The sequence below is a fragment of the Mugil cephalus genome, chromosome 4 (genome assembly GCF_022458985.1).
Source record: "Mugil cephalus isolate CIBA_MC_2020 chromosome 4, CIBA_Mcephalus_1.1, whole genome shotgun sequence".
NCBI classification, from domain to species: Eukaryota; Metazoa; Chordata; class Actinopteri; order Mugiliformes; family Mugilidae; genus Mugil; species Mugil cephalus.
In genome coordinates this window covers 21,120,407-21,146,093 of record NC_061773.1, presented here as the reverse complement: position 1 = coordinate 21,146,093, position 25,687 = coordinate 21,120,407, and the positions used below count along the sequence as shown (strand labels likewise).

The 25,687-nt window shown below is 42.3% G+C and overlaps 3 protein-coding genes across 6 annotated transcripts in view; 1 reads left to right on the top strand and 2 right to left on the bottom strand.

Annotated features, from left to right (window-relative positions):
* Nucleotides 1-13,638, bottom strand: part of kiaa1328 (KIAA1328 ortholog) — a 63,847-nt gene extending 50,209 nt beyond the window's left edge. Inside the window, exons 1-12 of one of the 3 annotated variants that reach the window (XM_047583449.1) lie at nt 13,535-13,638; nt 13,039-13,074; nt 12,680-12,936; nt 12,453-12,556; nt 12,249-12,364; nt 7,390-7,514; nt 5,953-6,341; nt 5,599-5,817; nt 5,318-5,413; nt 5,086-5,171; nt 4,849-4,960; nt 60-425 (exon numbers count right to left, since the gene is read on the bottom strand). In XM_047583449.1, the coding sequence (XP_047439405.1) occupies nt 194-425; nt 4,849-4,960; nt 5,086-5,171; nt 5,318-5,413; nt 5,599-5,817; nt 5,953-6,341; nt 7,390-7,514; nt 12,249-12,364; nt 12,453-12,556; nt 12,680-12,936; nt 13,039-13,074; nt 13,535-13,589 (1,827 nt within the window). In that variant the 5' untranslated portion in view covers nt 13,590-13,638 and the 3' untranslated portion in view covers nt 60-193. Of the gene's footprint in view, nt 1-59; nt 426-4,848; nt 4,961-5,085; nt 5,172-5,317; nt 5,414-5,598; nt 5,818-5,952; nt 6,342-7,389; nt 7,515-12,248; nt 12,365-12,452; nt 12,557-12,679; nt 12,937-13,038; nt 13,075-13,534 lie in introns of those variants that run through there. The other 2 variants (XM_047583450.1, XM_047583451.1) reach the window with 2 other exon arrangements.
* A 113-nt stretch (nt 13,639-13,751) lies between these two features.
* tpgs2 (tubulin polyglutamylase complex subunit 2) lies at nt 13,752-18,017 on the top strand. Its single transcript, XM_047583469.1, has 8 exons — nt 13,752-13,938; nt 14,045-14,124; nt 14,220-14,307; nt 14,483-14,623; nt 14,791-14,898; nt 15,017-15,180; nt 15,640-15,854; nt 16,904-18,017. The coding sequence occupies exons 1-8, from the start codon at nt 13,863-13,865 to the stop codon at nt 16,929-16,931; spliced, it is 900 nt and encodes a 299-aa protein (XP_047439425.1). The 5' UTR covers nt 13,752-13,862; the 3' UTR covers nt 16,932-18,017.
* aqp7 (aquaporin 7) lies at nt 16,021-20,879 on the bottom strand. Of its 2 annotated transcripts, none has more exons than XM_047583467.1 (6): nt 20,456-20,879; nt 19,441-19,567; nt 19,215-19,352; nt 19,008-19,126; nt 18,653-18,870; nt 16,021-18,496 (listed from the first exon to the last, which is right to left on the bottom strand). In XM_047583467.1, the coding sequence occupies exons 1-6, from the start codon at nt 20,582-20,584 to the stop codon at nt 18,307-18,309; spliced, it is 921 nt and encodes a 306-aa protein (XP_047439423.1). In that variant the 5' UTR covers nt 20,585-20,879; the 3' UTR covers nt 16,021-18,306. The 2 variants fall into 2 exon arrangements, with proteins under 2 accessions (XP_047439423.1, XP_047439424.1); XM_047583468.1 differs by having other exon boundaries at nt 19,441-19,590; nt 20,456-20,595.
* Nucleotides 20,880-25,687: the final 4,808 nt, after the last annotated feature.

The following is a 25,687-nucleotide window of genomic DNA, read 5'->3' as shown; positions in this document are numbered from 1 at the left end:
TTTCTGGGTGGGCAACATGAGATATCAATCACAAACTAGAAGTAGTAGAAGGAGAACTCTTCTGAATAAATAAACTTTTATTTGGGTTAAAAGTCACAGTATAACAAGAGCACAATGATTTTTAGAAGTAATAATAAAAATAATAAAAAAGGTTAAGACCAGGCTGGTGAATATGTCTTTGTTCTCGTCTTTGTCAGCAAATGAAGAAAATATCTTCCAGTATTTGGCTTTCTTCCAGGTCCTGCTGAGCGCTCTGAGGATGAGACCTGGTGCTGGGAGTGAGCAGGCTTCGACCCACCGATTTGGGGGCAGTGAGGACCGACCTGTGATGCGATGCTTTGGTTCTTCGAGCAGCTGGCTTGCGTTGCTCAGGTGCAGGGACAGGACTAAAGATATCCAATAACTCAACAACGGAAAAGTCCAACCTGAAAAGAGTTCAAGACGTTTTCATTCGTTCTGGTTGCTTTTTCCCATATTTGACCCCAGCTTATTAGAAAGGTTATGTTTATAATGGAGAATCCAGTGGAGAGGCAACGCTGTAAATGTGCTTCCTCGTGCCGTTTCACTGTGGCGGCAAAGGCCTCAAATTTAAGCCAAGGAAAGTCAAGGGACCAACACCAAACATGAACAAGGCTAAAGACTACTTGTAGCACTTGAAGATATTTGTCACTCACCTTTCACTTGTTAACGCAGACAATATGAAAGCACAACTCTCTTCCAAGTGTTAACAAAATCTTTTCTTGCCTACTGCCTACTGAACCACAACAAGCAGCGCTAACAAGTCAAAACCACTGGGGCGTCCTGGCAGAAAAACACAGTTTCTTGCAGGTGTGAGGGGGGGGAAAGGGGGGGTGGGAGAGAACCTGGTGCTTTCTCCCCTAGAATAGAAATGAGGGAATGTGCAGTGAAATAAATAAACCAAAACGGGGGAGATTAAGCTAATAGAGATTCAATCCCTCAGTCTGGCTGGCTTGATAAATTATTCAGTGTATACACAGTCGAACGACGGCCATTCCAGATACAAAACATGAATTCTTTAAAGCACGCTCGACTGATGTTGCTAACATAATTCTCTGCTCGTTTAAAGCTGCATCGATTTGCATGGGCCCGGCTCTGCGCGCAGCTCTCCCAGGTAAGGCCTATCTTTGGGATGTACTTGTTGATATGCAGGTGGGTGGTCAGCAGACAGACACACGCTTCCAATCAGGGCGCATTTGTGTTCCACCCCACGTAACTATGGACCTTGATATGTCATGTATTCAAACTAACTCGAGGCAGCACATATCAGAGGCTGAAAAGCTTTAAAACGCCATATTTTGCTTTAACGACCTGATCTCATGCATACGCATGTTTGAGCGCGAGGGAGGGAAAGCGAATGAGGTTTAAGGCAACCACGGGATGAAAACTAATGAAAAAGAAACGAAAGAAAGAAACTCGAGTAAGTAAATTTTATCCTTTATTTGACCGCCTGTCTGTCAACAGTAAGGGAGAAACGGAGAAGGAGACAGGGAGCACGGGTGAGTGTGTGCGCGAGTCTGCTCGTGAGAGAAAGACTGGAAATGAGTGCTGCTTTGTGGATAGAGAGGAAGGCAGAGGGGGAATGTGGGGGAGGGACTCTGGCTGGGCTGCTTCACTCGAAATGTGAGAATTTGCATTTTTATTTGTTGATTTATTTAACGGACAGGGCTCTCAAACAGCCATCCATCAACAAACGACATGTTGGTAATGAATAATGCATCACTTACCGGCGGTCACAATCTATAACAAGGGTAGTGTGTGGGGCACAGTTTGGGCAGGGATGGGGGGGTGGTGGTGGTGGTGGTGGTGGCGAGAGGGGGGTATGGCAGTGGGTTCGGCAGGGGAGGGCGAGGGAGGGGGAGGGATGGGGTGCTGTGGTGGCATAGCGATTGCGCGAGGGCCACAGAGAAGAATGCAAATAGATTTTCAGAGGAGTATACGGTGTGACACGGGACTTCATTTCTTGGCTCCAGTTTGCGTGAAGTAAAGTTGTGAATTGCTGCTAGATATTAATATCCCCCAAGGGAGCCCTGGCAGATCTATTTTACTGCTGCACGCATACAGAGAAAATGCACGGACAGCAGCCGCAGCAACACAAGTTTCTGTCATTGTCTGGCCCTGGTATGTTGGGTCATTTTGAGAACATCTGGAGATTACTACTACAACTGACCCTTTCTGAACCTTCTGCGCCACCAGTACAGTGTGTGTGTGTGTGTGTGTGTGTGTGTGTGTGTGTGTGTGTGTGTGTGTGTGTGTGTGACTTTTCAAGCTCCGCAACCCCAGATAGAAATTTCCACAAAACTCCTCTGCATACGCTTCCCACCACTCATAACTTTCGCTGCCTATTTGGCTCCTCTCTTTCATTAAAGATAGCCGTCTCGCCCCGGCGCCCCTTTTCATTTGCAGTCCAAACAGTAAGATAAAAAACCTATAATGGCCACTGCGTATATCCCGCATGTCAATTTCCCAACCAATCAATAACAGGCGGGCCATGGCAGGAAAGGATGGAGATGAGATGGGCGGGGTGCGTTGGAACCGTCTCATTACTAACGAGCGTAGGATTCATGAAAGGATTAAGAAGGTCACTTAATGTTAACCCCAGCTTGGTTTTTGCAATTTGCACATCAAGATTGAATTGGTTAAGATTAGACGGCCACGAGGGACATGCCGTTACCGAACGAAAGAGAAGGCTCCAGGTAACATGCAAAAATGTTACAGTAGTGGACTTATCATTTCATCTGCTTCACAGAGCTGTTTATGGATCTTTGATGTAGATTAAGAGCAGCTTTTTGCATTTTGTCATCCATCCTTTAAACAACATTTTGCGTAGTTCTTTTCGTGGTACATGCAGCAATAAAATATTTCCAGAAATAACAAAGGAGCACTGATGACTCATCCTTCTAATAAAAGAAAAGTGAAAAATGCGTCAAATGAGCAGCCGCAGGTCCAAGTAGCTCGCTTGTTTTTGTGCTGTTTTTATGTAAAAAAGTGAAATTTTTTCCCACACTCAGACACTTTGGCTAAAACGCCTCTATGTCTCATATCTCATGTAAATTGGACTGTACATTTTGTGTAATTCTGTACTTCCTCATTCTTTTTTTTAAGCATATTCTATTTTATTTTATTTTTATTCTTTTGTCTATTTCTCACCTTGGGACTCTTGGACAAAACAATATTCCTGTGGAGATCAATAAAGTGATCTTGAATGTTGAATAACACAACGCTAACACAAGATATCTGATGAGCCCCGAAACACAATGGACAGCTTTGCTTTTAGCTCGTTCACTACAGTTTACATTTTCTATGCATATATCAGCAGTGAGTTTTGAACCCCGGAAAAGAAAAAAGACACATGCCTAATCTGAATCAATGAATTACCAAAGAATTATTAATTGTCTGAAGAGATGCATGTAAACAAACATGTTGCCACAAAAGGGAAGTGAGCAACAGACTTCCTCATTACTGCCAGTCAAAAAACAACAATCCAACCATTTTAATAGGCTTTGGAGGTAAAAATAAATAAATAAATATGGACGATAATAAGATCTGATACCTCGGGTCCCCTGCTGGAATTAATGGGCATCTGCCAAAGCTCACAGTTCAACTCGGACCACACAGTGTTTTGCTTAAGAGTGAATCATCTGATGTTGTAAACTCTGAGCTGTGTTGGCGACATGTGCTACAAAACAAGGAGCAGACTTACATCCTCTGTATGTCCCATCAACGGCCACGTTTACAGAAGGAACAGAGGAAATGTGACATTAAAATGTTTAAGAACATAAATTGCTTCAGCGTTTCGTTTCATTCATTTTCAAGTCGGCACCACCTAAGACGTTCTTAAACGTTGGCATGAAATTGCACACGTACGCACAGTAAGATGACACAGTCAGGTTAATTAACATTCCACGTATAGTCTCCTTTCCTTTTTAGCAAAGCCTGATGCTCAGTAATTCATTCTCCTCCTCAAAAACCCCCCTCTCCCTCCTTACATCTTTCTCAACATTTCCACTGCTATCCATCTGGGCCCGCTCTAACTTTCCTCGCTTTGCATTTTTCACTTTATCCAATGCTCTCGCCCTCAAACACACTTTTAACATCTCTCCCTCACTCTTGCTTTCTCTGTCTCATTACTGTGGCAGAGAGAGAAGGGAGGGCAGCGTGTGCATCCAGAAGTCTGTTCAATTACACCTGCTGCAGGATCCCTGCTAGGCCGACTAATGGAACGCAGCATGTCTCCTGACAGGCTGGCCGCAGCACTAGCTAGCCCAGTAAAAAGCTTCATTTAGCTTCTCACAGCTCGAAAAGTTAGCCACACTAAGAAACATCATCATTTAGCCACTAACACTGCAGCAAAGCCCTATAAAGTCTTCAAGATATTCATTTTATTCCTGCATTCTATATGTGTTGCAATTATGTTAATATCCATTGGTTAAGAGGAAAAACAAGAATTGCCTAAAGAGGTCAAAGAAAACTATTAAAATAAAGGGAAATTATCTCCCCAGTGTCCCATACAAGACTTTTGTCTTCACCCAAGTTTTCTTATGGCAAAAGCCTCAGATATTCTACCCGGCACATAGTCACATATCTCAACTGCATCGTTTAGGAGATTAACTGACTCATTACCAGGCGGACACACAGGCTGTTCTTCTGAGAACTAATACTACTAGATTATCCACTTTGTTTGCAATAGTTCTACTTTTTTTCCATCCAGCATAATAAATTTTACAGACCTTATAAGGCACTGAGGAGCCTCAACGAAATTAAGAACTATTAGAGTAAATAGTAAATGTTTATTAAAGGGTTCACTGATGCTAAGTGAGAGTGTGTTACCTGGCCTCGGGGGTCTTTTGGATTGCAGAAACTGATGTGGGCTTAACCGGGCTTGCAATGGACCTTGCTGGAGATGTGGCCATGTCCCTGCTGGACCGTTCTACAGGATCTGCTGTTACAGTGCAGGAAACATAGTTTTAAAAAGTAGTTTACATGCATATGAAAGTGCCGAGCGTGATATGTTATGAGCTGAGATGTTCCTCTATGTGTAACATCTCACTGAAAATTCAAGCTCACCGTTGCCCAGAGGAGCGGGTGTTCTTTGCAAGTGTTTTTCATGCGAGCTCCGTCCTCCGGGATGTGCCCTCGCATCTTCACACGCGCTGCGGATCATAGACACGTATTAAGGTGGCTTTCAAGCGTGTGGCTTGTGTGTGTGCATTTAGGTGTAAGGAGAAAGAAAGTCTGCGTGTATCTCGCTAAAGCAGTTGCGGTTTCAGAGTCTGTCTTTCACTCAGCCACAGTTTACCTGGAGGGTAAATTTTGGTGCGAAGGACCCTCTGGCTCTGGACCTCCATTTCTGATGCTTGAGGTGCTGAGCTGCGCTTGAGTAGCTTGTTGAAATCTAACAAAAATACAGGAAAAGAAAAAGATAGCTTCTGCTCATCTGCAAAAATGTCCGAGAAGACAGGAGGAAAAGAACAGGCAGTTACATCTACCCGAGAAGTAACTGCCCGTCAACGTCCGCCACAAAATGTTACCTAACATTTAAAAATATTATTTATTTCTCTCTCTCTCTCTGTATCCTACCTGCTGTAATCAAGACGTGATTGACGTAGCTGCTGATTCTGTTTGTTGAGCCTCTCCTCCTGCTCCACAAGTCGGGCCTGTAGCTTCTCTCTCTCCGTCTCCAACTGCATCTTCTGCAGCAGCAGCTGGTGCCTCTTCTCCTCCCAGTCCTCGTGACCCAGGTGAGGCCTGGTCAGGGCTTCCTTAGCCTCTGAGCTCATAATATTCTTACTGCGGTGCCTGTGTGTAAATACACATTCCGTGCTTAATATTCGTACTTAAAATTCTCCTTGTTTGCCTCTTTCACAAAAAGTCAAGGAGAGAGATGTAATCATGGGTGATGATGAATAATGAGAGCATGGACTGTTACTGTACCTTTCACACTCTTCTTGGTTGAAGGTGTCATAGTGGCCGTTTGCAAGACGGGACCCATTGTCACTTCTCCATTGTTGTATTCCGTAGTCTGTGTCATGATCGCTACCTTTGCAGTGATCACACTCGTGGCACGAGTGTGGCTCTTTAAACGCCCTTTTCTGGCTCACGTGCTCTTTGATCTGCCCACCGGTTGAACTTAAATCACCAACGCAGGGAAAAGATTCAAGGTTTCTACAGATCTGTACAGGTCCTCTTCCTCCGTCACCACTTTTGTGCATGTGAGGTTGCTGTGCTCCTCTAGCAGCGTGGCTGAGGTATGAGCCATCAAAGAGTGAGCCATTAGCTCTGCTTGTAGATATCCTGCTGAGGGCTTCCTCGCTACTGAGCACCTGGACAGAGAACAAAGAGGACAATGAATGCATTTTGGCCAATTTTGGAAGCCCCTGAAAGTTTTTCAGCCAAAAACATTAGACTGCCCCATAAAACTTTAATTTAGAGCATGGCTACAAACTGAAATGTACCGATGCTGAATTAGTCCTTGCTTACCAATCTAATTTTCTCATGTTGCTATGTGCTGTAAAAGTACCCCTTGCTGGCAAAAGCCATTCCACAAGAGCTTAGGTTTCACTTAGACTTTATGTGGGCTGCTACAACCCAAAGCATCTTTTTTTTTTAGTCTACTTCTTTCCATTTTTTGCACATAACTACAGTGATTGTGTATTGAGCTCCAAGTTATATAAACAGCAACACCTGAACATATTCTGTGTAGGCCCTGATGGAGAAATCCAGCTACTGCTGCTGTTCATGTTTTCCCAGCAGAGTTTGTACAGACATGAAACTAGCTGGGAATCTAAACAGCAAAAATGCAAAACCTCCATCAAGACAGAAAACTCGACACCGGCCAGAGGATTAAGAGCGCAATTTGCAATTGAGTATAAGTGGCAGGTAAGCCTAGGTTAGGGACATTATGAGATAAACATATGGAGGAAAGTTCCTCTAACAGTTTACTTGGGAAAGAGACTGTGACTAATTTGCTGCAGGTCAGAGAGTAGAGACACACACATTATTCAGAGTCACTGCAGGACAATGAGGTTAGCCAAGTCATCTATTCTTACAAAGACTGAGCCCAGACACGAGTCTTTGTTTCTAATGTGTCACCTTGACAGAGTTTTCACTATTTTGTTGCCATGTTTAACTAGTGACTGAAGTGTACTGTAGTAATTTGGCCTCTGGACAATGTACTGTTGCATGTGTTTCTTAGGGATATTTTTGCGTCTGAGCACATTGTGGCAGATGAGAACCAGGACCTTCTGTGAATGTGGCTCCAAAAGGAGCACGGCCATCATCTTTACCAATTATTTTCCACTGCAAGTGCACTAATAACAAGAGTAACTGCATCTACAGCTTATCGCACACCCATTCCATCCAGTACCTTACCTGGCTGTGGGATGGTGGCTGGCTGAGCTGGGCAATGGACTGGTTGAGCTTCGCCTGTTGTTGAGAAAGGTATTGTTGGTAGAGCCCAAGCAGCTCTTGGCACTCTCTGTATTGCTGCTGCAGGCCTGGGGGATTGAGTGTTAAGTAACTAACAAAATAAAACAACAACCAAACTGAAACAAAAGAACACTTTGGGTTATGACACACCAAGTAAAAATTTGGCTGCTGGCCAAACTAGAGCCATCGATGAGCATCTGTGGCCCTGGTTTTTGCAGTGTGCCACATACTGCTGGCACTAGCTGGACTCCAGTCTGCGGGTTTCGAGCCAGCTGAACATGGTGAATCAGCAGAGCAGCCCGTCAGTGAGAGGCATCACTCTGACTGGCTGTTCAGCTTAGCAAACCAATGCATGAGAAGAGAAATGGAAGTGACAATAGCGAGCAATACAAGCACGAAAAGGGCAAACAGACATAAGACCTGTGCCATTTTTCATCTTCATCCTATCTGAACAATCCATAGCACAAATATTTTCATAAAGTCTTTTATCTGCCGTACTAACTCTTCAAGTCCCTTTTTTGATGTCAAATACAAACTACTGTTCACTGAGATTCCATTTAAAATTAAATGCAGCTTAAAATACACATTGTATATATAAACAGTGATAATTCATGGGATAAATTGAGTCAAAAAAAACTATATTATCCTATATATTGCCATATCGATATTTTTTTTCCCATCCCTAGTCATGCAGATTCTTCTTTGATGTTCTCATAGACTCACCTAAGAAAAATTGTGTGGCTGAACCACTGGGTGACTCTACTGCAAAGGTACATCTGTACAGTGCAGCCATTTGAGTAAGAAATGGGAACTTCAATTGAAAAAACAAAAGGTGCTCTACTTAGATTGTCGATCTAAATTAAAAACCTTTATTCGGCAATCAATTACACGTTGGAATGAAAAAAGTAGAGAGAACAGCAAGGCTGAGAACAGTGAGGGAGAAGATTCCAGCAAAATCAAAGTTGTTGTTGTGGCACAGTGCTTTCACCATCTGGGTCGGGCCAAGCTGTGTTGAGCTGAGCTCGGCAGTGCCACGCCAGGCTGTCTGCCAGACAGAGACCTGGCAGCCACAAGAAAACTAATCTGGAGCGGGACCACTGCTGCGCCTCAGGAGCCCACTAATGACAGTGGCAGCACCACACCACACCAGCACATACAAAGATAATGAGCATGAGAATGGAGAGACTACACACAGACACAGTCGCACACATTCAATAATCAACCCCAGTCTGACTTTCTAGTACACACAAAAACAGCAAGACACGCGAGCGTGAACTTCCCACCTGCACAGTAAACAGCCCACACACAAACACTACAATAAAGCAAGTAGTACGCGCACACACTCCCACCCAAGCTGACCATAAAGTGTGTTCCTCCAGGCCATATCTTTTTATGATGGTGGCCCTGTTCCCCCAGCTGATGAGTTTCTCAGCATCCATTTGAAAAAAAAAGCCCTCCTTTTAAGAGAAAATCAAAGTTCAAAGTAGAGCCTTATTGAAGAAATAGTTGGCGGAACACTCCATAAGAAAACACTTTGGTTGTTAGAAGACTTCAATCAGGCTGTGGAAATGAAACAGGGGGAAAGAGAAGAGAGCGCGGATGACTTTGAATCGAGGACTAGACACCAGACAAAAGCGATGCGCCAGCTTCCATAAACACTGGGAAAATGCGAAGGGACACTTTGATTGAACCCTTCGTCTAACTAAGGCTCATCTGCAGCTGCACTCTTGTCCTTAGAAGTAGTTTTTCACGTGGAAAACGTAAGGACGTCACAAGGACATCACATCGTGTAAACTTGTGCTGGGAGGTCTATTTATGCGGCATGAATACGACTGTTAAAGAGAAGATACTGAATATGCTTATAGAGCAATGTCTCACCTCAACGCAAGATAGCAAGTTCACATAGAACATATTTCTGCACAATTTCTCATGCCAAAAGTAGCTTATATACACACGTAGTGCCGCACACTCAATACAAAACCCCAGTACAAATGAGATATGGTCGGGAGAAAAACACAATCCAATCCAATACACACAAATAAAGCCGCCTGTGCTATGGAACCTACCAGTGTACAGGATCTTAGCATTCCAATGCATAAATAAAGGTAACATGTATTAATGTGTTGACAGGGTAGCGCAGTCCCCGGACAGCAAGTGCTAGGTAATCTGAACCGAATGGAGCAACACTGATAAGATTCCACCCCTCAGCCCGTCCCTACACTAAACACACTTCTTCCACAGCCTTGGACATCAGCCAATGGGAGCCAAGCACTCGGCAAGCCCCTGGTTTACATCAGAGCTGGAAAGTGCCAACAGTGACTTACTCCTCCCCTCTGCTCCAAAAATACTCAGAATCAAGGGCTTGGGTTGAAGCGGCATCAGACGGGGCCTGTCAAAATGACTCACTTCCCTGTCAGACCGAGGCTCAAATGAAATAATGAAATCCACTTCAAGGTGGAACAAATTTGCACAGGAGGGGGCGAGGTGGGGGGAATATTTTAAAGCCTGCTTTAGCACACGGTGCCAAACGGATTGAGCTCGAGCAGGAATGAGAGAGGAACGGGGGTGGAGACTGATGTGTGAATCTGTGCGAGCGCATGAATGTGTGTAAGGGAAAAATGGCGGGGAATTAATGCAAGAAGACGGTTCACACAACTGCTTCAATACTACTGAATCTGGAAAGTATAAATAGCATCGGCTAGCAAATGTTTTATTGGAAGCGGCTGAAAATTTTCAAGTGTAAACATTAAGAGAACCGCTATCATCAAAAACATTCTGCAATTTTCATGATTCAGTGATCGCAACTTAAAAGTAACACTAGTTTTGAGGGAAGTTGCATCTTGAATGAATCATTAAACAAAACATCGGTTCAATCCTCCTGTTTGCAGAAAGAATTACTCGCAAAAAAAAAGTTCTCAGCTGAAATATAAAACCAGTAGCTAGCACTTAAACGAAAAGACAGTGAACTAAGATTGAGTTTAGTTTGTGATTCAGCACACTTTACAGAGCACATGATTTAAACTAATACACTAAACTCCAACAATAAAAGGTAAGATAAAAACATCAAGACCAGGAGATGACAACACACACAAAGTCGGGAAAATAATGATTTTCAAAGAGAAACCTTCTGATGTGAGCTTATCACAAAAACCACCTTGGATAGAAGCAGATTCCCACGTTGTAAATGTCACACATCCAAAACATATATTGGGTAAAATGGATTTTGCTCTGGCATTCCTCTATCGCAAGCACATTAGCACTTTGTTAGTGGCTTGTAACTATGCGTCTCTCTCCATGGCCTCAGGATTCTCTCAGATTGTTTAAACTCAATAAGGTGTTATTAGCCGTAGCACCTGCTGTGCCTTGTTCTGGATACATACCACAGCACACCACGTTAGTAACGCCACCTTGACTTCTGCAGATTCCAATATACCCCGCAGTACAAAAAGGCATCCTTCATATCTCAAAACAAAAATTCGGTCCTGTGTGCCACTCAGTTCCAAATGTCAGCTGAACATCCCAAATATCAAGGCTACTTTTCCCTCTCATCCTAGGTGGCTTGGGGCTAAGGTATAGCCCTACATTCTTTATACTCCTGACAACCCTGAAACTTGGTTAGATAAGATAAGCTGAGGCGTAATGGAATTAAACTTGACAAGACGCTCATTCAGCGTGTTTGCCTTTGGTGTCTCCTTAACCTTTCGAAGAAGTGCCGGAACCTTATGCCTGAGAAGAGCCTTCATGACTCTTGCACACACTTTAAAAGACTACGTTATCCCCCCTGAGGTGCTTGGATCCGAACACTTTTTCCTCTCAAATACCTTTTTAATGGAGTTTAGAAGTTTGGTGTAAATGCCAAGTCTCCAAGCCAAAATGCCTTTAATTGAGTTGTGCTTTCCTAATTTTCCCCGCTGCCGTTGCCAAACGTGCAATTTACCAGCCAGGTCAATTACTCTCCATATTTCGCAGTGTTTTTAACCTAAATTGACTGCTGGCGAGGCTCTGGTTTGACCTGACCAGAATTGTTATGAAGACAGTAGGTGGGCTGTAGCATTACAACTCCTCAAGAATCAGCCGGTGACCCATCTGATCTCATTTTCTAAGAGGAACTGAGATAGATCCTATACACAACATTTAACAGTCAGAGAAAGAGGGTTACAAAAACACAAGGTCAAAGGAAAAATGGTTGTATTCTCAGTAAATATCAAAATGTGGATGTTAAGATGATTCAGATGGTTTGAACCCAAGGCTCCAAACATGAAACTGATTCTGCACACAGCAGTGGATAACCCACGAGCACTTGCAAAAGACAACTGCAGCAGGCATCAAATCGTTTAAATGCAGGTGCTCCATTTCTCAGCCTTTCGTAATAGACTGAAGGGTCTCTCCAAACGGCTGCAAGCAGCCCTTACCAAAGACAACACTGCCCTCTACAGACTTCATGTTAGAATAGCACATACAGCAATAGAACCACAGGTGGTGTAGTCCAGTCAGTAACGCATTTCCTGTACACAAATTATTTTAACAACCCCTGGTTTGTCTGGAATTGGGCTAATCAGTGGAAACTCTTAAACCTTTCTGCGTCACTGTGTTAAATTTCCAATAAATATTTTTTCATCACACAATTTTTTTTAAAAATCATTAAAAAGCAAGGCTCAGTGTCAACACGTTCATTACAACTTGGTGCCAACTACCATGAAATTTTCACTGACAACACTTGAGCACTCCTCAAATGACAGACTGCAAAAAGTGAAATCTAACCCAGTGCAGTGTTTTTTTAATAGTACATTTTAAAAGGATACTCTCCCGCTCCTGTGCTATGACCAGGTTCTGTTGCTCCAGTTGCTGGATCTTGCGTTCAAAATTTCCCTGTTCGTCTTTCAGACGCTGCACTGACTGTTCTTTCTCCTCGCTCACTCTGTAGAACAGGAAACGGACACAAAGGAATGAGAAAATACAGAAGTAGACAGGAGTGACAGAGTTCAGTGGCATACACTTTTAGTTACCTGGCTAGTTCTTCAATGAGGTTTGCAATGCGGCGCTTATCTTCAGGACAGAGATCTTTCAAACAGACATCGCTGCTCTTAGCTCTGCTGGTGTCAGACGTTACCTACGTGGAAAATAGGTAACAGGCAAAAAGAGTTTTTTAAAAGAGAGTAGTAGTGAACTACTGTCAAACATATTTATTATATTCAAAAATAGCACATACAGTGCATACAAAATGCTGGTTTACCTGAAATAAAGGGAGCGAGGGACCAGAGTGTGGTGAAACTATGTGCCCTGCAGTCACCGTACTGTGGTGGATGTTTTCCTTTGAATAAGAATCACATTCGCTTTGGGAGTGGTCCTGTTTTTTGCCTCTTGATTTCTGTGTTGACTGACTTTTGCCGTTGGAGACACGTTTCATTCCCATCTTTGTGCCTCTTTTATTGGATGCACCGCTGCTGCCGGGTCCCACATTGAATGGGGTCTTCGTCTCTCGGTCGACCCCTGCGCCAGAGTGTGGGGAAAACACAATCAGAGGAAGCCATTGGACATGAGGTGCATTAAAACCCTTTCACAGAAACTATCCAGCCAATGTCAAATACTCACCAGGAACAAACACCAAAGGCTGTTCCTCATCAGACACTGCGTGAAGACAACAAAGAGAGGATAAGCGCTTTAGTTAACGTAGAGTTAAAATGTAACTGGACTTGGTCTAGCATGCGTTTCCAAACGCTGTCCATTTTCTAAAAAAGACAAACAGTATCTTATGTTGCATTAGCAGGAAAACAATTATCCGTCTACCGCAGATGGTCTTTGCTAGTCGCATTACGACCGACTAATATGAATAGAAACGATTGATATTGTTACGTCAAAGTTTTATATATATGTAAGTAACATAAAAGAGGTGGTGAGCTAACTTATATTTTAACTACGTGTAGTTAGCTAAGAAGCTGTCTCACTTCCTCAGCTGTTGCAACTTTTCAGCAGTGACACCGAAGTAGCATCTGCGACCCCTTTTATAAAGTTTAACATCTATCTTTAAGGCATTAACCGGTGGGAACTGGTCGATAAGTCTAAAGCAGTCCGGTTGAAGTAAACATACCGCCGTTCATCCAAAATATCCCCGAATTTGCATTTCTTTTTGTTGCTGCCGCCATATTGAATCAACCGCCACCACTCCCAGGGAGCCAAGCGTTGCTAGGGAATTAAAGCCCCGCCTTTCTTCTACAACCAAACAGGCGATTGGCTGAGCAGTAAAAAGCCGGCTTCCTATTGGCTTAAATGTGTGTCAGTTTTACGTCAAAGCTGCTCTCGTCGCTTCCTGTGCGTGTGTCGCCAACTGAGCCATCAGGAGCCAAGGAGGAGGACGATGCTATGCAGATGGTGCATTCAGGGTTTCTTACAAACCTGTAACCGCAATTATCCAAAATATGGAAGAAGCAAAGGACTGTTTGGCGTTTAAAGGTGTTGCTGAGAGACTGACACTCGGCATTACTCGTATACTCGGTGTGTATGTCATGGCATTCGCATTGAAACTAGCAACTAACATCAAGGTTGGCTAGCAAATGAATGCATTTTATTAAATGTCATGAATTTGTCTGTGTTGGGCCAGAGAACATGCCTGGTGTGGTCGATGTGCGCTTTGCAGAGAGGGAGCCTGCAGAGAAGAGGAGCCTGCTGTCATGGGAACAGGTGAAAAAAAAAAAAAGAAAAGCTAAATCATCCAAACAGAAGATGTCAAATCGTATTCTTTCGGTGCACTGTAAAACTGTCTTATCCTTTCCCAGAAAAACACATGCATTTTACCTGAGGATCTGAGAGACTTCTATCTGACAACTGATGGATTTACGCTCACGTGGAACGTTAAACTAGACAGTAGGTGTCTTCCTATAATCTGCCTGTAATAATATCAATCTCTCAATAAGTATAGATTTATTCAAAAGACATTAGAATAACGTGTTAGAATTTACCTTATATAGCTTTTGAATTTATTTATTTTTCAATCTTTTCCGATCTTTGACAAAATCCTAACCGTGTGTCTGTCTTTCAGATGAGTGTGTTCCTTTAGGATGCATGACTATTAACAGCGTGGCCAGGCTGTGCCCGCTGCTTCAGCCGGTATCTCTCTTCGCTCTTCCCAATGCGCCATCACTGGCCGACCTGGACTGGGAGGAAGGCAACAGAGAAAGTGGTAAAACTCACCTGTCAGATCCTCGCGTGGCCCTAACTCAACAATTACAGCATGTCAAGTTCAATTATGCCTGTTTGTGTGTGCTCTTGTGCAGAAAGCATGCTAATGAATGAGCTGTTGATTGGCCAGTAAATGTTTATTCAAGATTCATTAATGCTATCTGTCAGGGTTGGCGCCCGCTGCCCCTCATTTTGACTCCCGGAGCCGAATCTTCGAGCTGGACTCCTGCAGTGGGAATGGCAAAGTGTGTCTAGTCTACAAAAACTGCACTCCAGGTGTCTGTTTGCATATTTTATCTTCTCATTAATTCCCTACGCGGTAATGTTAACCTAAAAAAAATAAAAATGATAGTCAAAATAAACACTGAATCATCTAGATCTTTGTCTTTTCCAGGTGTTGTGGCCCAGCAGAGTGAAATCTGGTTCCTAGACCGTTCACTGTGCTGGCATTTTCTGACAGCAACCTTTACCTCTTACTACCGACTGATGATAACCCACCTGGGTCTGCCTGAGTGGCAGTATGCTTTCACCCCATATGGCCCCAGCCCCCAGGCTAAGGTAGCAGATGGTTATTGAGTCTTTCGAAGTGCATGTGGATGACATCTTTAATAATATTGAAACACTGAAGTCATTATAGGTATATAAATACATTTTATTCTGCATGTTCTCTTCATATTATACAGCAATTGTGGCAGATTTAATATTTTAACAACACTTTAACACTGAGGTATGAGACACTTACTCACTCAAATGTTTTGTGTCAACCTCTGGGACATTGTATTCTAGTCCTCTATTCATCACCACGTTTTAAGTTTCTTTACATCTATAAAGGAAATTTAAAAAAAAATTGAAAAAATATATATATATGACATCTGAATCGCTGTGACATTTGGTAAAAGGAGGAAGATTTAGGGGATGTGGAATTTTTGATTTTTCTTACTGCAACAAATGTCAGACATCTTCCCCCCCACGTATATATATTATATTTATCTATCTCTGTCCTCGGTCTGCCTGCAGCAGTGGGCATCTCTCTACCAGCCCCTGACCTTTAGCTGTGAGCCCGGACTCGCAGATCCTGCTGGAGATTCTTATCTCAACAAGCTGGATCCTACCAGGGCCTTCAAAGGCAAAGCCAAGGCACCGGCCCCAAAGAAGAAGCAGTCGGCACAGGGCAGCTCGGGGGGCACCGCCAAGGGCCAAGGCAACGCAGGAAGACACGGTGGAGCAAAGCGGTGAGGAGGTTCTCATTCAAGAAAGACATTTCTGTGAGCTTTACTGTCTCCGTATGACCAGCATGGCTCAGAAAACATCAACTGGTGCTTTAGCAATATCACCACAGGTTGTGTAAGGCTAAGCTGCATGTCTATAGCTGAGGTGGTACCTGTGTGATACAGACAATGTGAAATGTACGCTATATTTCCAGCATTGATTACATTTTGAGATCATAATGGAACCGCCACCACCACCACCCACTCAGGTTAAATATTATTTGATCGGTTTGCCAATACTGATAATACAGCAATTTTATTTATTTTTTTTTTTTTTTGGGCTATATAGAGTAAGCATTAATTTAATGAACAGCTACAGATCAAGTACCTTCAGTCATTTGATGCACTCTTCACTAGTGACACCTCCTGGTTAAAATAATTTAAAACAGCCAAGTCCTATAATGTAATTGTGCTGCTGTCGTAAAACACAAATAATATAATATATAATAATATAATGGCATTTCAAAAAAGAAGACATCTGTTTGTGACTGCAATTATTTTTCATGTGCTTGTAATTTTTTTTTTTTTTGAATGCATTATTTAACATGGGATTATATGAACTATATACAATTAAAAGGGAAGTTTGCAAGTGGGTATATGTCTGAGCAACAGCTAAACTTTAGCACAATAAGCAGACAGGAAGTAATACTGTGAAGGTTTTAGCCTAAATGACTGGAGTTGTAAGTAGTGTGAAACTAAATGGGCTTAAAAGAACTTGCACGTTTCATTGAAAGTATTAGAAGAACTGCTGTATGTGCTCATCAGAGGTCGCTGAGCTTCTGTAACAAACATTATCAAGCATTACCTAGCTTAAGTGCGTATGCAAACACAAACGTTGTGTCAGTGCAGTGTTTCACACGTAACTAATGTAAATTTCACAAGTATGGAAACATTTGTTAGAGTGTAGGACCACTTCTCTTATATATTACGATATAATGCCCGGTATTGAAGACTTGGTGTGAGGAAGACCTAGCATAGCATCTTTATTCGTCTTTATCTATCCACTGCTCTAGGTGTCGCAAGTGGTGTCCCACCCGATGAAACCTGAAGGATTAAGTTTTTGGTCCAAGCTTTCTGGAGCTGGAGAAGACACAAATTAATGTTTTGCCCTTAGGTTGTTGTCCACCTGATTGGTGAAACGACAATTGTCTTTGATTGTGCTGCTGCTCTTTGAAGCTGTGAGGAGCCAACGCTTCACTGTTTTGAAAAGACAAATGCTTCTTTTAAATGTACAATATTTAGACAACCTGAAGTTTTTAATATCACCTTAAGCCAGTGATTCCCAAAGTGGGAGCTTTTGTGTGGAGGGGAGGATGGTGGGGGAGTACGGGTTGCGGAGAGGCCGTTAAATGAGGTTTACTCGAGCACTGCGAGCATATCTACATATATATATACGGAGAGGTTTGTGAGAGGGTTCTCAGCTAAACATATAGCAGAGGATGAGTCTTCCATCAACTTAATACACAACTTCTGAAGGCAAGAAAATATGACTAGGCATATATCGCCCTCGGTTTCACCAGTACAACAGAGGTTAACAAGGAGAGACAACAGTGTGTTACGTGTCTACAAATATTAGCTGTTGACAGTAAAGCTGGACAAGTTAAAAAAGCCACAAAGAGACAGCACATCCAGACCATAAGGACAAGCCAACAGACTGTTGTGCACAAAAAAAGTTCTTTGTAAAAGCAGCATCTGTGTCTTCAAATGCTCAACTTGCCGCATATAACGTGGAATGTGGGGTTGCTCGGTGTAAAACCCACACACTACGGTGGAGGATTGAGTACATCCCTCTGCTGTTGATTTGGTCTCAGTCATCGTTGATTTAACAGACTTAAAGCAACTCCTCTATCAAACAATGCAATCTGTCAGAGGACAAGAGGAACAGCTTAATGACAAGGTACGAGAAAGATGCCAAACAGCAAAGACTGTTTAGTCAGATATGTTAAAAAAGGGATAAGGGGAATGATCCCCAAAACCCCCAAAATATTCTTATTTACAATAGGGGGGCCTTAAAGAAAAGCACTGGGAACCACTGCCTTAAGTTGTCTCCTGTTGATTGTCACGACGAATGTTAACGTTGCATCATCTGCTATCGCCTCTGCACTATAAACACAACGTTTAAGCCGGCAAGAGTGTTTTTTGTTCATCTTTCATTCATGAAATGGCTCCAGTTTAGTTTCAGATCTCGTCGCGCTTCAAATCCGTCACTCAGTCTGAATGAAATTAATGTGAAGTGAATGGCGTAGCCTGACCATTTTAGATGTAAAACCCCTGTGTGAGTCCGTCTCCCCTGTTGTAAAGGTGCATCTGTCCCTGTCCGATCAATGAGTTTCGGTCTTTTTCGTCACCGTGGAATGTTCCAACAAATGTCCACACAGCTCTACGTGCGCTGGGCTGTTTGCAGAGTCGGGGGCTGTCACACACATACATTGGAAGAGATGTTTTGCTCTTTCTCCAGAGGCAAGGACTCCTCCTCCACCGGCTCCCCACCTTGTTCCGAGAGGGGTGGGTGGTGGAGCTCCACGAAGACCTTGTATAACCCTGCTCCTAGCACTCCTCCAATAGGAGGGGCGACGAGAGGCACCCACCACCACCCGTTTCCACACCTACGCAGACGACAACAAATTGATTAAATAAACCAGACTATCAAAGAGCAAACAAAGTCTTTCTACACAGTTAATTATTAACAGAGATGCGAAGCCCTTAGCTAACCCTTGGGTAAAGTGACATGTAGCAATAGTGTTCTCGTCCTTCTTGCGTACCTGAAAACATCAGCTCCCCAGCCTGCTATGGCGGTGAACACCCTGGGTGCAATGTCTCTGGTTGGGTTGATAGCGTAGCCGCTGTTGCTGCCCAGAGAAATGCCAATGAGTAGCACCAGGAGGCCTACGGCGACAGGCTCGCTGCCCGCCGCGGCCGGTTTGTTCTTCTGGTCAGACAGCGCCATCAGGCACAGCAGCAGCATCCCTGTGCCAAACACCTGGCGCGCAAACACAGCACAAACATAAGCATAAAAACAAGACGGCTGAGTGTGAAACAATACAAGGGGGTTGGTGCAGAATCTGCAATGTGATGGCGACTTTTAGCTGTCATCCTTTAATCCAGTTTCATGGCTACCTGGTCAACGAATCCAGCCATCAAGGAGAGGTACGGTGCAGGGTAGGTGGCAAAGATGCCAGCTGTGGCCCTTGCGCCAGTTACTGTCAAGTTCCCCCCACAGTAGTCATAAATGGCCTCTGCAAATCAAAGCATGGACAGGACAGATTGTCAGACATATCACAGGCGTTCAGTAGCAGTTGTGAACGGACGGTGGCGCGGCCTTACCGTAGTAGACGCCATAAATTGTCCCTGCTGCCAGAAATGAGCCCAACAGCTGCGCGAAAACATACAGGGGCAGCATCTTCCACGCAAGGCGTCCAAACACGCACATCGTGAATGACACTGCTCCGTTCATATGAGCCCCTGATAGAACAAAAACAAAAACGTAAGTAACATGTCTGTTAGACTATAAATGGCATTTTTAAGAATTTGTTAGGGTCTGCTCTCATACCCGAGACTTTCCCTCCGACATGAACCCCCATGGCAACTCCCAGTCCAAAGCCCAGGTTGATGCTGATGTACTGTCCGAATGCTCCCTGTCCGGTCACTACCTGGGCCACGGACCCCAGGCCAAAAACCTGGACACAAAGAGGACACACAACTGACAAGCACACCCATTAATGATGATTACAGCCAATGAAGAACAGGGGAAACTTGTCAGACGGTCTAATTCAGGGGCATGTGAATAATAACTGATCTGTTTACAGACTGATCCGTACCGAGACATTTGAGTGTCTGAAATAGTTGTGACCCTGCATCAACAGGAATAAAAGAAGCCGGAGCGAAGTGTTTTCTTGCTGAGCTTTTAACTGCGAAAACAGATGGGGTAGAAAAAAGCTGACACTGAATTGCGGAAACTTTTCATTCAGGAAACAGGAAAAGTGTGGTTCCTCCTTCGAAACCTGTCTACGTGAGTGCTGGTTTCCCAATTGAAAGCAAAGTTCAAGAGTGTAGAATAGAAAAATTCCTGTCCTTTGTGTGTGTGTGTGTGCTCACATGCTTATCTACATGCCGCGTTCGTTGTGTCTTCACCGCGTGTTCTATGTATAGGGTTTATTGTAACAGCTGACAAACAACATGTGACCACTCCATGTGGCCCACTGACTGACCATTCATCTAACAACGCAGGATTTCCTGGTTCACCCACTAGCACCCACCAATCGACGCTCACGACCCCTGCCATGTGATTGGGTGACACGCTTGTGTGTGTGTGTGTGTGTTTTTGTGTTTTTGGGGGTGGGGGCAGGTTATCGGGGTAAAGAGCACGACATTAATAATTAATGGTGTATGGTTTTTACAGATAAGACTAAAGCGATGTCCAGAACAGAATAAGTAGAAGTCAAGCTGTGAAACGAATGATGGAAATAAAAGGGTATTTTTGGCAACTTGGACGTACAAATTATGACATCAAGAAGTGTGACAGCATCTAGGACTCAAGGTGTCTTTTGTAATGAGTCTTCTCTTACCATCATGACATATGTGCAAAAGGATTCAGCGAGTCCCACGCGAACAAGTTCATTCTTTAGCCAAGCTTTGTGTCGAGTTACACCGCCTCCCCTCCGCTGAGAGACCTCAAGTTCTACTGAGTCCTTCATCTCTTCTTCTTCTTCTTCTTCTTCTTCTCTTCTTTGCACTCTTTCTTTTGAAAGTTTTTTTTTTCAGCAAGCCGAAATTAAAGATCCGTTTCCTTAAAAACTTTGTTAAGTGTCTCCCATATCACATGGTAGTCCAAAACACGTGCAGTACTGAGTATTTCTTCCTCTTCTCCGGCTACTCACTTTCTCATTGTGTGTGTGTGTGTCCCCTTTTCTGTCTGGCACACATACTCATTGGGATTTGAAAACAATTTATAGCTTTGACCCGACTCCCCTCTCCCCTCCTACCACACACGCTCAAAGACACTCACACACACTGTCCAATAGCTTATGAGAGCACTTGACCAATGAGAAAAAGGGTTTAGAAACAGCCTGCTCTTCATACCCCATTTGCTTCTGAGATGAAGACGATTCCCTTTAGCTACAGATTTGGAAGATGTGCCCATTTTACAGGAGCAGTAATGACCTAATGTGCTCCATCTACTTAAAAAAAAAAAAAAAAAACAAGGCATTTTTTTGCATCATTTTAATCAAGTCATCAAGTCTTTGTGCAACATTCATCTTGTAAGTAAAGTCAATTTACTTTTGCAAGTAAAGTCAAAATGATAATAACAGTGTGTCTTTATAAGGCTGAGTTTAATATAGAGCAGGGGTCTTCAACGTTTTTCAGGCCAAGCACCCCCAAACTGATGGAGAGATTAAGTAGGGATCCCCTACCTAATATATGTGTTCTATATTAAACACAGTCTTATAAATGTACATTATTATTTTGTTAATTATTATTAAAGTTTGAATTAAAACATTGATAAGACACTGAATACTGATAAGATAAACATAACTGACATAAACATATAGGTAACGTCTTCTGTCTCGATTTAAACTTTTAATAAAATATGTGGGGGAAACTGTCTCTATATGTGTGTGTGTATGTAAACAGTTTGAAGTTAACCAAGCCTTATGCTAGCTAGTTATCCAGACTAAAGGCTTAGAAAAATAGGAGCTACCGTTACATATACTGTGAAACCTATGTGTGTACTTTGTCCATGTAGATTTAAATTGAATTGACAAATTGAACTGACATTCAACTTTACCTTGATTACTATTAAGTTATTATGACTAGCATGCTAATGTTCTAATGATAATACTAAATAACAGTAAGACTACTTTAATTTTCATGTTGGCAATAACATTTATAAGCCTCTTAATGGTGAAAATAAGACATTTATTTTAACATGACACATCCGCACATCCTGTTTCTCTGGTGAAAAGCTTGATAGCAAAGGCAGGACTGAAACCCATCTACTTCAGGGAACTTCTGTGTCAGATGAAAACAGGCTGAATCCGCTTCATCACTGCTGAGTCAAGTTTTGTGGTCCAGGATGCTTACCATTTGGTCTCGGTTAATGAATGCTTGTTTGTCTAATTTGATGGCTTGGAGGACTTCCTCAGGTGAGTGCTTTGTCCAAAGTGGTCCATTTATTCTTTCCTTTTGTCTTGTAGGCCTATGCATTGTCTTCCTTTTCTATGAGACAAACAACACACACTTAGTTCACTGTTTTGTAAAAGGGAAAATAGAAACAAGGGTGCATAGCTTCTATCCTGCCAAGAGGAGGTGCCTATTCTGTGCCTAAACACCCTGATTCATGGTTCACATGGTCAAGACAAGAAACGAGCATAAAATACTAATCTGAGGATTAAGTTGGCAGTACAGTCACTGACCACAAGAGAGCAACATAACACAAAGTTTTTTACCTTCACATGCACGACCCTAATTGGAGACAACAACTGGGTGGTTTTGTAAAGAAGAAACTCTACATTTATGGATTTGCAGCTTAACCAGCTATGTAAGAATTCCCATAAATCTTGAACCATGTCACACGTGAAGAATATGTGTTTTGTTGTTTCTGCATTTGTGGTACAAAAGTGACAGTAGTCTACATCAAGTTTAAATCTGCCTGATGAATTAATTTGAAGGATAAATTTCGTTTATTTTTTTAAACTGGATTTCTTTGTTTTTAGGAGGAATTGGAAATTTTAAGAATTTAGTGGTAATTTTCAATATTTTGGTTTTATTATAATTTCTTAGATCAAATGTCCTCTTTGTCATTGCAGGATACGTGGTATTTACAAGATATTGCCTCAGAAATGTATTATTACTCCCACTGTGTAACAAATCCATATAGTCAGTACTTAAATTTTGTAGCTTTGAAGTTGGAGGTTGTTTTTAATCTACTGAACGAGAGCCAGAGGAATATTTTGAGTCAAATTGAGGTGGTCCTTAACAAGGCAATTTAAATTATATTTATTAATAAACTTATCCAAATCAATTACACACCATTTTCATTCATCAAATGCACAATTGACCACATTTGTTTTGCCGTCCAGTCATTCAAAAATATAGACTTTCTTCTATTTAATATGACTTGATTATTCCAAAGTGGGATATTGTGAGGCTGAAGCTATGTTTATGAATCATTTTCCAGTGTAGGAGAACTTATTGGTGGTACCCTATCAACCCTCGCAGACCCTGAGGTCCTCCAGTACCGTCCTTTTAACTGTTCTCAAAGTTAGAACTGTGGAACAGCCTGCCAGAGAACCTCAGGGCTACCAAGGATTTTGTTTTTTTTTTAATTTAGCTTTTAATTGAGTCACCTTTTACTTATTTATGCTGTTATTATTATTTATATTATTTAATGATCTGTTTGTGTATGCTTTTATTTATGTTGATTTTACTGTTTTACTTTTAATTGCTCTTACTTTTAAAATGTATTTATTTCTGTCGTTCATTCTTTTTAGCATTATTCATAATTTACATTTAGCTCCAGAGGCTCATGACATGACCCATGTGCCATGACATCATGAGGGTCATCGAGCCACTGTTTAAAAAGTGCTGCCGATCAGCACAAATCCCCATGAATGGTTGAGTCATATGAGGTCACCAAGACCTTAAAAGCAGGAAATGAGCAGACATTTCGTCCTTTTGTCACCTGGAACACACGGTGGGTAAGGTAAGTAACTCAATGCATATTTAACTCATTTTAAACTTAAACATACTAGTCTGGGTCTGATTTTACCTGAAAATGTTGATGTATGAATTGTAACTAGTGATGGAGAAACCGAAATTTTCTGAAGCACTGAATCGATCTGAAGCAGTTGTGTTGAAATGGTTCAGTGTTTCAAGCATTTGATACAATTAAATGTGGCGACATCTGCTGGAATAAAGTGTACATAGCATCCGCAGTAAAAGGCACTGCTTAACAATAAAGGACCTACAGTATGTTCATTTTAAAATGCTTGATTTATATTCTGTCAATAAAATAATGATATGCTTGTGTGGTTGTGCTTTCATATAATACTGTATGGTTTAGATATATGCTTTTGGGTTGATACAATAAAAATAAAAAAATAAATAAATGGAAAACTGGTGAATGTAAAAAGTTGTGAATATGGAGATTGGTGTTCAAGATTTTTATTTAAATCATGTCAGCCAACTTAGGCTTCAGCCTGTTCCTCTTCTTGCTTAGGACCTCTCCAGGTTTAGAGAAAACCCTTTGGCATGGCACAGATGTTGCAGGCATATGTAAACATCGTTTGGCAAGTTTGTACAGGTTCGGATAAATTACCGCCCTTAAGTGCCAGTATTTTAAAGGGTCTTCTCCTCTGGAGAGGTAGAGGTCTGACAAATACCACTGAACCTTTACTGTCACTTCAGCTGTAGCATTTTGTAATTGAGTTGCACCTACGAGAAACAGAACAGAAGAAGGTGAAATCCACTGTAGGTGTTTCCCAGAGGTTGTCAGGGGCAGCCTCTCGTGTTGAGGGACCAGGGGCTTCCTCCATTGTAGACTGTAAAAAAAAAAGAGGGGAATTGACAATTCTTTAAAAGAGCCTATATACAAGAGCAATGATAAAATAAAGACAAGGCTATTACCTGTGACATGGAGGGTGTGACACATTCTCTCCTCAGTCCTGTACATTCTGATGTGGCCCTGGCAACTGCCTTTTGTGCATTGGTTTGGTTGCACATTGCACCTTGCCAATAAAAAGTGCAGCAGCTTTTGGCTTAATAGCTGTGCACGAGTACGTAGGTAGGGATATGGACCTTTCAGTTATTTTTTATTGTATCATGCAAATGATGGGTATGACTTTGGACACTGACACCTTCTTCTCTCCTGAGAGTTCAGTTGTTGCCAGAGACAGCAATCCAAGAACCTCAAGGCATTCAGCCACAGCCTCGTAGTCCACATAGCTTAGTGGCACCACAGCTGTTGTCAGTGAGGCAAGTGCTGCTCATTTAGACGTATAAAGAAAGTACGTGTAAACAAAAGTGGCATTCTATTGGGTTTAATAATTTCGAATCTCTGACAGTTTTTCCTTGGCCCTTGTGCTCATTTTAAAGAAAGAAACAACTTTTCTGGTTCTCATGTGGATCTTGGCAAGTTCTGGTGTTGCTTCCATTGCCTTTTTTTTTTTTTTTTTTTATTTAAACTATGGGCAAAACGAGCGATATTATGTATCCTCGGAAGCTTAGCACAAGCCGCCATATTTGCAGCGTCGTCTGTGACTAGGCAGTGGATTTTGTTTTTAAGGCCCCATTGGTCAGTTGGTCAGCTGTGTGGGACTGAGGGAATTTAATGACACCTAACAGAACAGATGACAGATGAAATTCCTCGTATGTGTATCGTTACCCTGAGGAAAGCATCCATATTGACAGATGTCCACATGTCTCCTGTCAGCCTGACTGTCTCCATCTGTTCCAGCTGTGCTCTTGCTTTTCGTTCAGCTTCTTTATATTTTTTCTCTACCATGGCCTTCAGTGATTGTGTGTTGGCAGGGCATATGACGGGTCAAGCTTCTTCACAAAGGCTTTAAAGCCTTTATCCTCAACAACAGAAAATAGCTGGCAGTCCTGCACAATCATTTGTACAAAGGCTTCATCCAGTTCTGTTTGTCGCCCTTTAAACCAGAAAATGTAGTTATTCACATAAAACTTTTTAAAATGTATTGTATTGTTCATGTTTTGTATATTTTACATTTTGATTTTAGTCAGTCATTTTAATACATATACATCCTACTTGCTATAGGCTTGCCTTGCACAGCTAC

Bases quoted from the DNA above. Each gene is read 5' to 3' on its own strand.
- aqp7 (XM_047583467.1), bottom strand. From the start codon at position 20,584: ATGAAGGACTCAGTAGAACTTGAGGTCTCTCAGCGGAGGGGAGGCGGT. The intron at 19,353-19,440 runs GTATGAGAGCAG...TTGTTCTATCAG, and splicing joins TGTCGGAGGGAAAGTCTCGG to GGGCTCATATGAACGGAGCA. The intron at 18,497-18,652 runs GTACGCAAGAAG...TCGTCTGCGTAG, and splicing joins TGGGGAGCTGATGTTTTCAG to GTGTGGAAACGGGTGGTGGT.
- tpgs2 (XM_047583469.1), top strand. From the start codon at position 13,863: ATGGAAGAAGCAAAGGACTGTTTGGCGTTTAAAGGTGTTGCTGAGAGA. The intron at 14,308-14,482 runs GTAGGTGTCTTC...TCTGTCTTTCAG, and splicing joins GTGGAACGTTAAACTAGACA to ATGAGTGTGTTCCTTTAGGA. The intron at 15,855-16,903 runs GTGAGGAGGTTC...CCACTGCTCTAG, and splicing joins AGACACGGTGGAGCAAAGCG to GTGTCGCAAGTGGTGTCCCA.